General features: G+C 37.3%; 1 protein-coding gene across 1 annotated transcript; it reads left to right on the top strand.

The window, feature by feature from the left end:
- The first annotated feature begins 394 nt into the window (after nucleotides 1–394).
- On the top strand, nucleotides 395–15516 carry FAM204A (family with sequence similarity 204, member A). The gene is made up of 7 exons (XM_010149316.1): nucleotides 395–646; nucleotides 1622–1712; nucleotides 2271–2304; nucleotides 2885–2987; nucleotides 4502–4591; nucleotides 14991–15097; nucleotides 15465–15516. Exons 1-7 carry the CDS (start codon nucleotides 395–397, stop codon nucleotides 15514–15516), a joined length of 729 nt encoding a protein of 242 aa, XP_010147618.1.
- Nucleotides 15517–15864: the final 348 nt, after the last annotated feature.

Consider the following 15864-nt stretch of genomic DNA (forward strand, 5'->3'; position numbering starts at 1 on the left):
CCCCGTCCGGGAGGCGGTGACGCTGCCCCGCTGAGCGTGGGGAGGCACCGGAGGCGATTGCTGCAGCATCGGCCTCCAGCTGGCAGCGGCTGTAGACAAATGCGAAGTGGCAAAAATTTAAAGAACTAAGAAGAAAACAAAGAAAGAGCTTCAACCCGTGTACTTAAATCCTAAATAATCTCTGAAGTAGTAAGTATTTGTACCTGTATAATGTGCTTCTCTAAACCATCTAACCTTAGTTAACTTTTCTGAAGAGAAACTAAAATATTTTCATCGTGTGTTTTCCTGTTTCCATGTCTCCCTTCTGACTGTTTGTATCTCGAGCAGGTAAGCTCACAGAACTCTGCTGTCTTTGCAGTGACTTGAGGTGGCTTGGACTTGTCTAAACTGGAAGATGTGGAGTGGACTGTTACCTCCAGGGCTGAATGAGAGTGATGTTGACTTAAGTTCTGATGATGAAGACCAATCACATGGTTCCTTGTCAAAGGAAGGTGCGAAAGGAGATGGTGAAAGCGTTCAGCTTTCTGGATTGCAAGAGAATGGACCTGACAGTAATGCCATCAGTGGAGCTGTTGTGATACCAGTGGCAGATGGAGAAGACGAATCTGAAACGTGCCCTGCTGGAGTTTCTTTAAATATATGGAATGTGGGTATCGTTACAGGTCTCCAAATGTCCAGAGTATAAATGCAACATACTCAAAGTCCAGTGGCTGATTTTTAAATTGAAGTAGCTCAGTACTGAATATTGAATGTACAGATCTGAAATGAAGTAAAATATGATCAAAGTGCAGTCATCCTAATATACCTTAGATTGTTTCAAGCAGGCTGAGCAGGAAATTAGAGAGGAAGTGAATGTAACTTTTTTATTTCCCCTAGTGCAGTGGTGATTGAAAGCACAGCAGGGAGATGTTTGGGTAACTATACAGTTGCATCCAGACTTGTGTTTTCAGTGCTGTGTGGGCTCTGAGCTTCCCTGTAACGGCTTTCTGCATTAGTGAGGATTTACAGCTGAGGGGTATCAGCCATTGTACTGGTGGTGTGTGTCTGTGGGGTAGAAGTGTGCCTCTGCTCTCTGTAGGGGTTAGTTGTGGGCATTCAGACTCGCAGTTCCTTATCACCTCTTGATTTTTCCTGTTGCATGTAAAGACTGAAAAAAAAAAAAATTTAACAAAGCGATCCATGTTTTTTGACTCAAAGTCAAAATAAGAATTGGCAAAACTACTCTCCTCCATCCATCATCTCCTGTAGGGAGCCTGCTGCGGTGCAAAGACTAAGCTGTTAGTAACACCTGCATTACAAACTACCAGCCAGGCAATAACGATACACCGGCTAGCTCAGGAGTGTGCAGCCAGCATGACTGTATCCAGCTTCACGTCCCTTGAGAAAAACTGTTGGATTTGAAAAGCCTTGGGACTTAGAGAGGGTAGAAAGAGAGAGGTGATGAAAGATTAGAGCCCATTCCAGCTTAACACCTTCAGAGTGAGATGTTCTTAATTCATAAACTTTAATGTAACAGATATAATAAGGTCATGTGAATAAGATACTGCGCAACACTGCTCAGCGTATCATGTAATTTTTATTGAAAATGGGGGAAAATTCGCTGATTGTCTTAATCTTGCAGAAATTTTTGGAGCTTCAAAAGAAAAACCGTGAAATGAGAACCCAAGCAAAAGAGGGAAACAGAGGTCGGAAGAGAAGGCGCCACAGAAAAGGTGTTGTATATAATTACAAAATTGACTTTCTCAAAACAGAATTTGTATCAAATACATTGGAAATGGGATTTGCTGGTTTGTGGGGTTTTTTTGTTGGATTTGTGTGGGTGAGGATTTTTTACCCCAACATAATATAATATTACCCCAAGAATATAACTTGTGACTAGATGTATCCTAGCTATTATCTAGGAATTTATTTTTCCAGGTATATCCATTTGTGGGACTAGCTTACTTCAGATTCAAGTAATATATTTGTTTCCTTTTTAAAAAAGAGTTAAAAGTTACAGTTAGCCATTACAAATCAGTATTGAGTATTTCAGTAATTCTCTAAAACATACTTTTGTGTATTATGATTAAAACATTTTCACACGTATTGTAGGTGTTTGTTTGTATGAAAAGTCTTAGAGCTGAGAGGTTTAAAACCACATGATCATTGGGTAAAAATCTTACTGTGTCAGAAGGGAGTGTGACCAGTTAGGGTTCTGATAACTTCATTGGATGCTCTAGGGTATTACTGTGTAACATTGGATATTTATTTTTTTTTTCCCCCCTCTCTAGAAAAACAGAAAAAGAATGATGAAGTGACTAAGAGGTATAACCAGGTCAATGTGCTCATCTGAGGTTTGTTTTTGATCCCGGGCAGAAATTGTAAATAGCTTGACCACATGCACGGCCAAAGCCTAGCTTTGAACATCACGTAAAATACCTGCTGAAGCCGCTCAGTGTCTCTGAGCGGGCTAAATTTGATACCAGTGATCGCTTAATGGAGTTCATTGCTTAATTTTAAAAATTGGTGCAAATGTATTGTTTAATGTAACTTAAAATGGACTTAATGTTTTTCTCAATGATATTTTGCCTGTAATTGCATACAAGCCCCTGTTCAGTATGCTCCTCCTCATCTTTTTCCTCTGTGGCATTGATAGGTTAACGGTGGGACTCGATGATCTCAAGGGTCTTTTCCAACTTAAATAAGTCTATGATTCTGTAAGTTCGCCCTCAAGATTGTGGATTACAGAGGGGAAGGAATAATTAATTTCACTTCCATTAAAAACAGAATGAGTGAAAAGAGCCTTTCTGCCAAATGGAAGAATTTCTTTTAGCATTGAAAAGAATTTTACACATTGTAGGAAGGGAGCTGGTTATGTTAATGCCTTTTTTTGGGTTGTTTTTAGCAGTCAACAGTTGGCAAATGAAGACAAATGGAAAGAACTTACACAGTACTTTGGAATCAATGACAGATTTGAATCACCTTTGGATAGCAAGGCTCCCCAAAAGGTGACTGCTGATAAAATGTAATGTCTGCTTGTACTTGGCAGTAAAAGAACTCAGCCTTAACTGAGATAGACAGTATCCATGTTTGTTTTCTGTCTGGTTTTGTTTTCTGTTATACTGAGAGACAGAACACTTGATTGTGTTGTTTGACTTGTGTTATAGTTGTGTTTTAACTTTAAAATGTGTCACGTAAATCCTTTCGTTGACACCAGTGGCTGTAGGAATTAGAGGAGCAAACCCACCGTACAGTTTTACTGGATTTATAACACATTCTGTTCATAAATATTATTATGCACTTAGTCATAATAACTGGTATAACAGGGTGAAGAAGTTAAACTCATATTCTGAGTTCCTCAGCACTGTTTGTTCTGTAGTTTTTCTGGTAAAAGCCGGTGTAAGTTCTCTGACCTCAAATATTCAGTTAGCCTCTTTTATGATAAACTTCATAGTTTTCATTTGCCTAAAGTAAGTTTCTGCATGCAAGTCGTGAGGCATTGTACGCTTCTGTCTGAGTTCTTACTTCTGGTGGGTTGTCATTAAACTGCTCAGGGCAGATCTGGAGTGTGGTCCAAAGTGTTAAAATGCAGATCCTCTCCACAAGTTCAGAGATTTTTATTACTAGTGGAACATATGCCTCATTAATTTCAGAGGAGACATCTGATAGAATTGGCTATCACTGCAACTTCCAATTCTGCACTTATCCAGGCAGGAGTTAAAAAAAAAAAAAATTCAAGTGCAGTATTTGCACATCACTGTTTCTTGAGAATTCAGTTTGGTTTTTTGCTTTTACTTTTTTAAAAGATATGTGTTATGAAACTCAAATGTGTTTTCTTCAGTGTCACAAATATTTAAAACCAGTGAGGCTACTCTGTATGCCTTCAGAAGTTTCCAACTGATTTCCAGTAAATATTTACTTTGTATTGTTACATTACTTGTAAATGTTGTCATTATGTTACACTGATAGTAAAGGTTATTTCCTTATTATCAGAGCTTAAATTCTGAAGCTTTTTTATTGTTTTTCCATAGGACTGCTAGAATTTTTAATTTATTAGCACAGCGGAGTGGCACCATGCCAGAACTCAGTTTTTGGATAAAGATAAGATCTTAGAACTGTAACGATAGAGTGGTAATTGCCATTCTTCATGTTACCTGACACTTATATTTCACATTTTGTTTAGAAAGCTCCAGGGATGGAAGAGATAAGCCAGATCTTCAGATGAAATTTTATTGTGACAGGCATAAACTAGTCCGTGTAATTTTTTTAACCTACAGTATTATCCTGCACATAAGGTGGAACTAATGCAATGATTTGTGCTCAGGCAGCCTTTCAGTGAATTCTTAATTATACTGTCCGTTACAATACATAGACAAAGTGATTTGTGTTACATAGAAATTACAGGTTTATGCAGTGTCTTAAAATAAAGGATTTTATGAAAGAAGTATTTTTAGAAAGGAGATGTTCCCTTTAAACGTATTAGTTCTTTTTGTCCTGAAGATATTTGCTTTTCTTTTTCTAGTCTGGCCTTGAACTTAGCATAGAGAAGTCTGTGGCTGAAGGTGACATTGATAAGGCTGAGGAGCTGAGTGATAGATTAGCCATCCGGGAGGTAAGTGGGCTGTTCACAAAAGCTCTTAGGAAATGTTTAGTTTTGTACGTCTGTCATAACTAAAATAGCATTGATGATTGTTTGGGGCATCTTTGCTCTTTCCTAAGCTGATTTCTCTCAGTGATTGAAGGATTTTGCTGCTGTTGTTGTAATGCTTGGACAGCTGTAGTTGTGTATCAGAATTGAAAATACAGCCATGAATGATCCCAGGTAACCTTGCTTTGAAGCCTTCGTGCCAACACCATGAGTCAGATGAGTCATTAACTAGTCATCCTTACTGAGATTTTGGTTTTTCTGCTTGTCAAAAGCCAAGTAAACAGGAGTAAGGTGTTCCCTGTGCCTCGCTTTTCTTTACATTCCCTCCCCGGTAAACCTGGGAGGCCTGAAGAAAGGTAGAGACTTAGCAAGTTTAGAATGAGACATTCCCAACTGTGAGCAGATGCACTCAAATTTACCAGTCCATGCTTTTTTCCTTGTGTATTCGTGTGATCAGGAGTTGATGGCTGGAAGAAAGAAGAATGGATGGATCTCAAACATACTGCTGTAGCCTTAAAATTATGTTCATAGAATGAATGGTTGTGTTTTTCCTCTTTGATATAAGTTTTACTATATAAATACATATTTTTAAAAAAATCTAGCAGAGAAAAGCTCCATTTTTTCAAGATGTTATTGGTGTATCGGAGTAATTTTATGAAGGCTATGCTGCTGCAAAATGTGAACCCTTTAAATCTGTATGTAGTGGTGAGGGATCTACCAGATATTTGTGGTAACTGCAGTTTCTTGTAAAACATAGTTAAATTGGTGCACGTATGGTAGGTGGTAGCAGCTGAAGTACGTGGTTGAAATCCATGGAGGCTGTTGTGGCCACTGCTGTTTGTGCACATGGGAGAAGATGCAAAGAGAGAAAATTACGGTGGTAAATAAAATAGGATGGTTTAAAACCAGGTAAGGAAGAAAAATAAGTGCTGTTTAAGGTGAATGGATAAGCTATCAGTTTTAGGTCATCTGATTTATATGATTTAAACTGTAAATAGTCTAAACTTATATACAAAGTTAATTTTTTTCACTTTCCTTCTTCTGTCTTGCACACTACTCGGTCTTCACAGTTAATGCAAATTTTCCGTCCATATATATACTAGCAAAATTCAAAGGTATTAGAAAGCATTAAGAAAGAGAAATTCCAAGTACTTCTCATTCTCTTACAATTTTTTAAAATGTTTAAGTACAGGGTTTCAAACTAAGCAGATTTAAATCTGCAATTTTACCCTGAAATAGAGTATTATGGTGGCTTTAAAAACAGGCAGCTTTTGAAGCAGGAAGTAGAGTTCTTAAGGTTCTGTAAATAAGGTCAGGTGAAACTAACTCTTCCTCGGTGCGTGTTCTTACACTGACGTTAAACTCTTCCATTTAGTCACTGGGGGCAGTTTCTGTTGACTAGTTCTGAAACAGCAGTTTCTGTTCGCTGCCGTTTCACCAGTGATCACAGAACTTCAATCCACAGAGACAACAGCTGAGGACAGTAGTAGGGATGTGTCCCAATGTTCCCTTTTTCTGACCACTTGCTCGCTGTGATTCTGTTGTATTACCTTTCATGAGTGTGACGTGAAAAACACTGGCTGTTCTCCTTCACAAATGTCAGTATCCCATCTACTCTAAAGCGGTTAGAGCGTCATAATCAATAAAACATACTGAGGTTCCAGTGCAAATTGTTTGACTATACAAACCTGTAAAACTTCTTACATTAATTTGTTTTTAATATTTATGATAAACTGTTACCTGATTTTGGTAGCCATGGGATTGTATATTTATGATAAACTGTTATCTGATTTTGGTAGCCATGGGATTGTACAGCATCTAGCATATCCCAGGTGCTACAGCAGTGTATTATTATTTGTGGAACATTAGCTCCAAATTGTTGACTTTCAAATATTAGCATGTTGTAATTCTGAAAACAAAATGCTTGAAACATTATTAGTATTCACAGCCTTGCCTTGGTTTTGGTGAAGTGGGTTTATCTGAATAAATAGTGTGTTGAAAGAAGGAAAACTTGAATGACTGGCTTGATCTCATGAGGAGTTCTGTCGAGGCAGAATCCATGTGAATTCACTGGGGTTCTGCACTGGTGCAAAGACATGTTACATAGCCCACTGCTAGATTCGTTCTTCCTTGTGATTTTTAAGAAGCTGTATTTTATTTAAACAGATATTTTAAAATATTTTATTCTAAGGAAATCGTTCTAACTGACTAATTCTAATTCAGTGAAGAGCTGTAGAAAAGGATTTGATTCTGGAAAAGGTTGATCAAAACCAGATTGTTTCGTGTACTAGTACAATTAATAAAATACTCCTTTCGTATTTGACATTCCGTCGCTACTTTCCTGCTCTTTGCATTTCAAAGGAATGTCCCTTTTAAAATGCATTTTACTTAGAAGTTAGCTATTTGTTTTAAGCATGTGGCTATTTGTATCCCTGTAACTTCCAAATGCAACACAACACTGTGAGGAAGTCAGGCATGGAACTCTACTCTGGCTGTATTGAAGTACACCACTTCTGAAGTCTAGAGAAATAAGTGGATGAATTATTGTTCTTTTATCTCAACTTCACCTGTTTTTTATGTATAGTTTTCATTTTTCTTGAGCCAGTGTTGCAGGGTTGGGAGCAGCGAGCAGATGAGAAACATCTGCCTTCTGTTTGGGGTACAGCCCCCCTTGCAGCCATGTGAAAAATGTTCAGTGGGTAGGTGTTCTTTCTGAAATCAGGTGTATGGGGGTTTAATCAGCACCATTTTCTTTTGCAAGAAGCAGTGACTGGAACCTGCTGATAAAGCTTTTGCTTTGAGGCACAGATCCCAGAGTTCTTAAAGCCGTTTCCTGCCTTAATAAGTGAAACTAATTTTTGATGTATAACATTTATAAGCCTGTGAAACTGATAGGGCAGCTTCAGTGTTTAGAAAAAAATGAAGCCAAAAATAAACAGATGATGAGAATAGGCAGTAAAAACATGTCCTAAAACGCAAAGGAGTGCCAAAATGATGCTGTCAATGTGCTATCGTTATGACACAGTGAGAAAAGGTTTTTAAAAACCCAATTCCTTTAAAATCAGTGATGATTTAGGCAATACGCATAATCTAGCAGCTGTAAGTGGATCACTGAAATTTGCATCCTAAAAGCCTAAACTAGACTGCTTCAAGGTTTTGGGTCTTGGTTTCCATGTGGTACTTGTTGCAGGTCCTTTAAGGAAAATGTTATTGTAGTGCTGTAAATGAGACTCTGGGCCATGTAGTGTTTGTTGCTTTCTTCTGCTTTGACAAATAGGCACAAATGCTGATTGTAAAACAAAACTTCTAGCAGCATTTGAGGGTTTAGACTGAGAGAAGTTAGAACTTGGGTACTGTGCTGGGTACCATGACAGGTACCTTATGCATGAGGCTCTGGATTTGCTAGTGCATGTGTAGATTCATATGTAGATGTTTAGACTAGCTAAAAACGTTTTACCCCTTTTTTTTTTTCTTATTGGCAGTTGCATTTCTATTAAAAACAAAGAATTGTATGTATGTGATGATGATATTTAGTCTAATCTCCCTGTGACTCAAAGTATTACCCCTTGTGTCCTGTTGTCATCCGAGTTTGTGGACTTGAAGAGTGATGGCAGTTAGTTCGGGAGTTATCAGGGTGGCAGATCTCAAACTGTAGCATCCTTGGCCATCCCCACAGCATTTTCTCCTGTGGGGTGTTTGCTTCACTGGGGGTTCTAGCAATCCTGATATTCTTGACTGCGTTGTTTTATATGAGTGAAATTCTTCCTGAAAGAAGAGGGGTCTGTCTGCGTTATGCTGTACGCAGTGGTTTAGGCCATCAGTAACTGCGTTTTCAGCTAGACTGCTTCTAGGGCCCCGAGGAGCTTCAGCAGCTCAGTGCTGTGCTGCTGTTACAGTGTATGAGATCAGCACTCCTTTAATGTTGAGCATCAGCATAATGCAGGTGGGTCATACTGCTTAACCGTAATTCACTGTGGATTTTTAAACACGCTGTTAGACTGAATTATTTCTGTAATACCTACAGCATAGTACTGTTGGTATGAAATAACTAGCAATTCAGTGCAGTGTGCTGGTACAATATGCACAGTTAAGGTTTATTACTGTAATCCAGTTGCTGTCTTTGTTGTAAGGTTCCAGGGCTTTCAGCATTGGTAGAGTCCTTCAGGATTCCAAGTTGTTCTTTTCCAATGCAGAATGTCTGACTTAAAGCTATTGTTCAAACACTGTGCTTCGTGAAGACTTGTTTAACTTGATAGATGCCAACAAAAGTGTTAATATTACCTTGGGGTTACCCCCAACATTCTGAACGGTTTAGAATGAAAGCTGTTCAGAGAACAGGGTTTATGGGCATGCTTGGGTGAGCTGAGAGAAAATGGTTTTCTTGTTGAAACTCTAGTAGAGTAGTTGAGGTTTCATGGTAGCAGGTACTTGGTTATGTAGCTGGGAACAGGCACTTGGAGTTACATGAATTTTTCCAACACTTTTGGAATCATACCTGGACATGTACTTTAATTGTACTTTAATTTCCTAATTAAACCAAGTAATTTGAAAAGATTCCCCCCACCACCACTAATACATAAACCTGAAAATATTTTCCAAGCTTTTTTCACCTAGAGAGAGAATTTTTCATAGTGCTTTGTTACGCAAATCGTTGTGCTGTGTCTCAAAAAGCAGAATGCAGATTGGTTATGGCTCTAGTATTCTGAGAACTAATCTCCCCAAACCTCAAACTTTGCATTACGCTTGTGGTTTTTGCGTGAAGTGTCTGGTAGGTAGGTGCCACGTTGTCTAAGAGTGCCTTAGCCTGAGGACTGTAACTTGAACACAATAAAATACTCTTGACCATGTTAGATTTACCTGTCAAAAGGAACTTATTTTAAAGTATTTTGTAATTTAGTGTGCTAAATTACCGGGGTAGTTGTCAGTCTTTAAATAGCATGGGGCGTTTGGTTTTGACAGCACTCTTCCTAAGCGCTTAGCATAGTGGCTTCTGGCATTTTGGGTGAACGTTTTTAAAAAGCTGCAGTTTATAAGGAAACTATGGTGTTGTAATCAAGCTTAAGTGAAAGATCTACCTCGTAATCGACAACATTAATAGGCCGTTTACTGGGATGTCATTCTCCTGTTACAGAAAGATCAGTCCTGCTGTTGTCTTCAGAATTTGTTGCATCAGTTTTGGTCGTTTTCAATGGTCAAATTAGTATCTGTTTAACTTCTAGTCATATAATTGAGAATGGGAAGTACGTGAGCAAGGCGTGTGTCAGAACCATTGAGAACCATTCTGGAAGCTGTTTTGCATCTGAAAATCTGGGTAGGGTGCGATTGATCGTGAGGTCCTGTACACCTTGCTGTTTCAGCTGGAGGGGTTATAGTGCTCGATGCTCTTCTGTTGGGAAAATAGCTTCATTTCTAAATTCCTTGCAACATTCACAGCTTATCAAAGTGCTTTGAGGTACCTGAAGAGATTGTTGAGATTTTATGTGGCATGTGACAAAGCACCAGTGAGCTTGGAAGTCTTGCCCACTGGAGGACCTGGGAAAAGGAGGAAAAAAAAAAGTGTATATCTGAGGGATTTCCTTTCTAACACTTAGCAGAGGTGCTTCCAAATACCTCTCTTCATTGAGGTGGTTTTCTTTTAACCTTTGGAACATGGCAGGGTTATCACCTAGAATTACATTCTTATGCTCCCTTAATTATGTATATCTTTTCTTTAAAAACCTTAAAAAAAGATTTCAGATGTTACAAGTCTAATTAAAGAGACAGACAAAGCACAGTTTATACTGTAGATTTTTTCTGCAGTTCAATTAATCAGCATGTTTTCTCTTTTAATTAAAACCATTTTAGTAAATTAAAGCCCACAGCAAAACACATATATAATTTGTTTGTAATTAGCTCTTAATTGGTGGTAGTTGAAGCTTAGCACCCTTGGTTTCTTTCTTCATGATTGCCATTTTATTAGCAGCCAGTCATTAATTAATCTTTTTTTCTAATTAGCTTATAAAACTGTTGATGGCACATTATTGTAAATGTGATTTTAAGTTCAAAGCTTGTTAATAAGCTTTCTTACTTAGAAGAACAGAGATAAAGAAATTGCTGAAAACAGTACTACAGTTCTTTTTTTAAAACTGCCTTTCTTATAAGGGGGCTGTGTAAAGCATCTAACAGCTTATAGTTAATTTTTTAATGCTGTGTTTTCTCATGAATGAAAGAAGTTACTTGCATTTAAATGTTTAAATCTAGCAAAGAGCTTAATATTGGAACAGTTTTCTGTCCTTGCTCCATTACTGTGTCATCCAAATATAATTTGATGTTGTAATACATGGTATAAAAATACAACAAAGGTATTACAAAGTATTTTACAGTGGAAGTTGAGCACATCATTGAAAGGGGACAATTTTCACTGCAAAATCCACTCGGTATTCTTGTTTGCTTTATATATTTTATATACGTCAGCAATGGATGACATTCCATAACATAAAAGGAGAAAATCATTGCTGAAGGCAAGCCTGAAATAACTAGATTCATATTTGATGAGAAACTGTAACACTGTATTAAAAGGCTGTTTGGCTTCTCTGGTGTGATCATAGGATATTTCAAGACCTGTTTGAATATAGATGTTTTGTTAGAGCTTCTGAGGTTTCGTGTTGGGTATATCATACCTAAATATTTCTGGAGCAGTTCCCGAATGTCACTCCTTGTATTGTTCAGCATTTGCATTGGACAGTGCTATCTTAATGAGAAGTCTTTTGGTTTATGATGTTTACAGTTACATGTCCTGATTTTCAAGGAAGTTTTCTGGAAGTTACAGTAGATGCTGTTGCCGCTTCATAAAAATGTTTACTCTTCTGCCTGAACTTTACATACTATTTCAACTTCAGCCATTTCTTTGCTTGTTTTAAAAGTGTTTTATGATGCTGTGCAAGAAACACTAGAAAGGGATAGCTGACAAGGAAAAAATTAAAAATTGGATAAAAAGTAAATGAATAATGTCATATTACTAAAAAGATGAGAGGCTAATTTGTGCCGACTTTTTGCTAATTTTGTTCAAGCCTCAAAATGAGGAGCTGTCACCCGTTCTGTGTAGCACTGATGACAGTGCCAATGATCCATGAAATAAGCTGCCGCTGGCTTTGTTCTGATAAGAATGAACAAATCTGCACAATGTACGGCTCCCAGAATCTCATTTTCATACTTGCATGCAGGCTAAAAGAAATAAGCTGTTTGCAGGCTTGATTAATCAGACATTTGAGGGTTTTTTGTCTCTTTGATCTCTTTCGTCTCCTAGGTAACTTGCTTGACATTAATGTTGAGCTTGAGTAAAGACAATCAGGAATTGTAGACCAAACTGATATAAAAATTAAAGACCTTAACACTTTAAGTACTCCAGTAATGGTTCCGCTTTACTTCAGAAAACATCTGTTTTCATTTAATTAAAGAACAAAAGAGAATGGCATAAATATTTTTCATACAGACCTGTTATTCCATAAAAAGTTTAAGTATGATAATTGGTATTTTTAAGTAAATGCCTTGAAACTGTTCAGAAAGAAGCAAAGCTTCAGAAATTGGTTACAAGGTAACAATTTCAGATGAATAGAAAATTTATGAAAAAATAACGGATAAGGAATTTTCATTTATGCTACACTAAATGTCCAGAGTAAGATATTTGACGTGATTATTGGTCAACTTCAAAATGGAAAGGTCTTTGCCCTCTAGAAACTAAGTTGTTTTTTAAGTCTGTCTTAAATATATGTATATATATTGTTACAAGGATGAATCATTATATCAGCTTTACTACCCAATATGATTTACACACTTTAAACCTGTAAAATTGAAAGGAATTTAAAAAAAAAATGTCGCAGTGCGTTTGCTTGAGGTTATGCAGACGCTTTTACAAATCTTCCAAGTGGCTGTAAAGATGAATGCCTCAAGGGTCTAGCCAGGGCCCTGCTTTTCCAACCAGCTAAAGCCCTTATCTTAAATCCAAGCAAAGTACCATTAATCTTTTTGAAAGACCTTTTATGGCTTTTAATATATCCCAAATTAGAACATTTTACACCCTTGGTTCCTGAAATATGGTGATAAAAAGCCTTTAGAGCTTAATTTTCCTTACTGCGTGCTCTGACCAATTTGCAGTTCTTTGTGATAATGTTTAGACACCTTAATTAAAATGCAGCAAAATATTGGATGTTCTATATGGAAAATGCTGATACTTTGACTACATAAGAAATTGTTGTATATATTTTTATTCATGCTTTCTTACTTCTTTTAAGATTGTATTTTATTGAGTTATCTGATGACCTGATTTTTTTTTTTTAAATGTAAACCCCATTGACAAAGCTTTTATGGATTTCTTTTGGGGGGGTGAAAATGTATGTCTGGGTGTGGGTGGGCAGCAGAAGACGTTAAGTCTGACTAAAATGTTTTGGTGTTTATATGCGACATACTTGTTTTAATGTCTCGAAAAATTGACTCTGTGTAGCCTAGAAATTATAATGTTAATGCTGCAAAATGCTTCTACTTTTAATTCCACATACCATACAGAGGATCTCATTATCCCATTTTTTCTGTATTTTTTCGAAGATGGAAGAACTCGTTCTGTCTTCGAGAAATACAGATCAAAAGATTTCTCTGCAGCACTTGTCTAGACCTCACTTGTGTATAGTTGTGTGTGTAAGTGTGCAATAGGCCACTAGAATACATTTGAAGGCGATGCTGTTGTTCTTTACGTAGTAAGAGTTAATTTTCAGGTATGTTAGGAAGTAGTACACAATTCAGAAATGAAGGCATGGTTCTGCTGATTGACTTCAGCAATCAGATTGCTCTGTTTTAAGCTAATAATTAGATGAAACAAGTAAACGTTTTTTTAATGGCAGGGAGGTTGGAACTAGGTGATCTTTAAGGCCCCTTGCAACCCACACCATTCTGTGATTCTATGGTTAATTATTTTAGGTGAGTTTTCGTAAGCATTTTCATACAGCCAGTACAGTAACGTTAACGGCTGCTCCTAAATATGAAGTGACAATGCAAATAGGAGGATGTTATGCTCTGGGCTTTGACTTGAGATTTGGCAGTTCAGGTGTTGGCACTGAATTACTGATGATATGAAATGTTAATGCTCAGGGGGAAATGATGTAGCTAATAATATTAAAGTTTTGAAATATCTGGTCACATGCAATCATACTGTACATCAAGAAGATTCCATAGGTACATATTTCTGACCTTGTAACAAGTTTTATCATCTACTGTTTGCACGTGTTAAGTATTATTTTTCCCATTTCCCTTTTAAAATACCATGTTTGCTTCCTCTCAACTGTGTGTGTTGCCGCTGTTAGAGCCTCAAACAAAGCACAAACTGTGGTGTGATGATGTGGTCCTGAAAGGACCCTAAGGTGAAATAGCTTGTAGCGATGCAGTTTCACTTTGCTTCGTTAAGAAAATGATCAGGGTATTAACCTTCGTACAGGGTAGGTGTTTGATGGGAGAGTTGTAGGAGATGCATTCCTGAGTCTCCTTTCATCTGGATAAAACTTTTGAGATCAAATTCTTCCATAATCCATAATGTAGTTGCAGGTAATGTCCACTCATGACAGCAGTCACAGAACGTAACTACAGTGTTGATTATGGAAAATAATCTGTTCCTAGTTCATGGCACGTTCTCCCATCTTTTTGGCTTTATTCTTTTATCCCCCCTTGACATTCAGTAAAGTGAACTTAATTCTCACTGTGTGAATAAGTTTATGAAAGTAAAGTAGTACTCACCTACAGCCTATTACAACCTTATTGGAAAAGCATGGATATTATCACCCTAATAATCTAAAAGCTGGTAATGGGAAGACTAAATGCCAGATGGACTCTAAGGACACTGCTTCATTTACTTTCTGGACAGACTGATTAAAACGTGACTACCGGTACTACTGGAAAATGTGTGGTAGTAGCAGTTCTTCCTGTACAAAACTGTCTTTTTGGGTGTTTTTAGTATCACGTCTTACCAATACTATTGTGTTAGCACAGCTGAGATCACAGACTGGTCTTAGTAATGGAGTCTACGTGTGTGTGTCTGTACATTTATTTAGAAAACAAACAAAAGGATCTAGTGGGCTGTTGCCTCTTGCTTTTATTCATGAAAACGAAGGATTTGATTAAAAGTATTGCTTGCTCCAGGATCCCACTCTTCTGTATTTCTGTTGTCAGGCATTCTTGCTTGTCTGATCTAATAGTACAGCATCAGCCTAATATTTGAAAGATATTTTACTGTCTATTGACTTCTGAGAAACATTATCAGACCAAGTAATTTGTGAGGCTTAAATTTCATGTGAGCTATTTGCATCTATTCAGTTTTCCTTTGTTCCTTTTTATGCCTTAGCTTGGTGTGAAAATTGCCAAAGCTGCCGCTTGCCGCAACTTTGTAAAAGCCAAGCAAGACGCGGAGGCTGCCCAAGAAGCTCGAAAGAAAAAGAAGCTTGCTTGGGGGTAAGTCATTTGAGTATGGAATTAAACATTTGTGGTTTCATTGGCACTGAGTGTATACAATACAATCTCAGGCGGATGTTTTCTTAGTTGAAATAGGCTTGTGCTAATCTTATTTGTTTAGTTTAACCTTGTTGGGGTTTGGGTGTTGTGTTGGTTTTTTTCTTGTGGGCTTTTTTAGCAGTGTATCAGTCTTAAGTAGAGAGGCTTTACCAGAATTGATGTATCGGTTATATGGCTGCATGTGCCTTCGTGTCTTTATTACAGTATTAAAAATAAGTTTGGTGGTTGTTGTTGTTAAGAATAGTATGGTTGAATACCTGAAACACATGCTTGTGATTCCTAATGTGGTTTTTGTGCTGTCTTTCAGATTTGAAGCCAAGAAAAGATGGGAAACAAAAAGCAACATGGGATACATGTAATCCAACCTCTTTTGCTCAGGAGTCAAATACCTGTTTGTACATGAAGTGTCTTTGTGGGTGACTTCTTGAAATCTAAACACAAAAGAACCCAAAACCCAAGAACAAAACCCAATACATTAAATTCCTTGTGTTTCTCTTAATGCTGTTAGGCTGTAATATCATGTTTTGGCTTTCTTCTGTAGCAAAAATACTATCTGTAAACATCAGCGCTATGTGAAATAGCTTTTCATATTTTGGAGAAAAATACTACGTGAAATAGAGTATTTTTCTCCAAAATATGAAAAGCTAACACAATGCACTGTAGAATGCATGTGGAATCTGTTAGTGAACACTCGGAAGTTCGAGTAA

This window comes from Eurypyga helias, unplaced genomic scaffold (assembly GCF_000690775.1).
Source record: "Eurypyga helias isolate BGI_N326 unplaced genomic scaffold, ASM69077v1 scaffold14563, whole genome shotgun sequence".
In the NCBI taxonomy this organism is placed as follows: Eukaryota; Metazoa; Chordata; class Aves; order Eurypygiformes; family Eurypygidae; genus Eurypyga; species Eurypyga helias.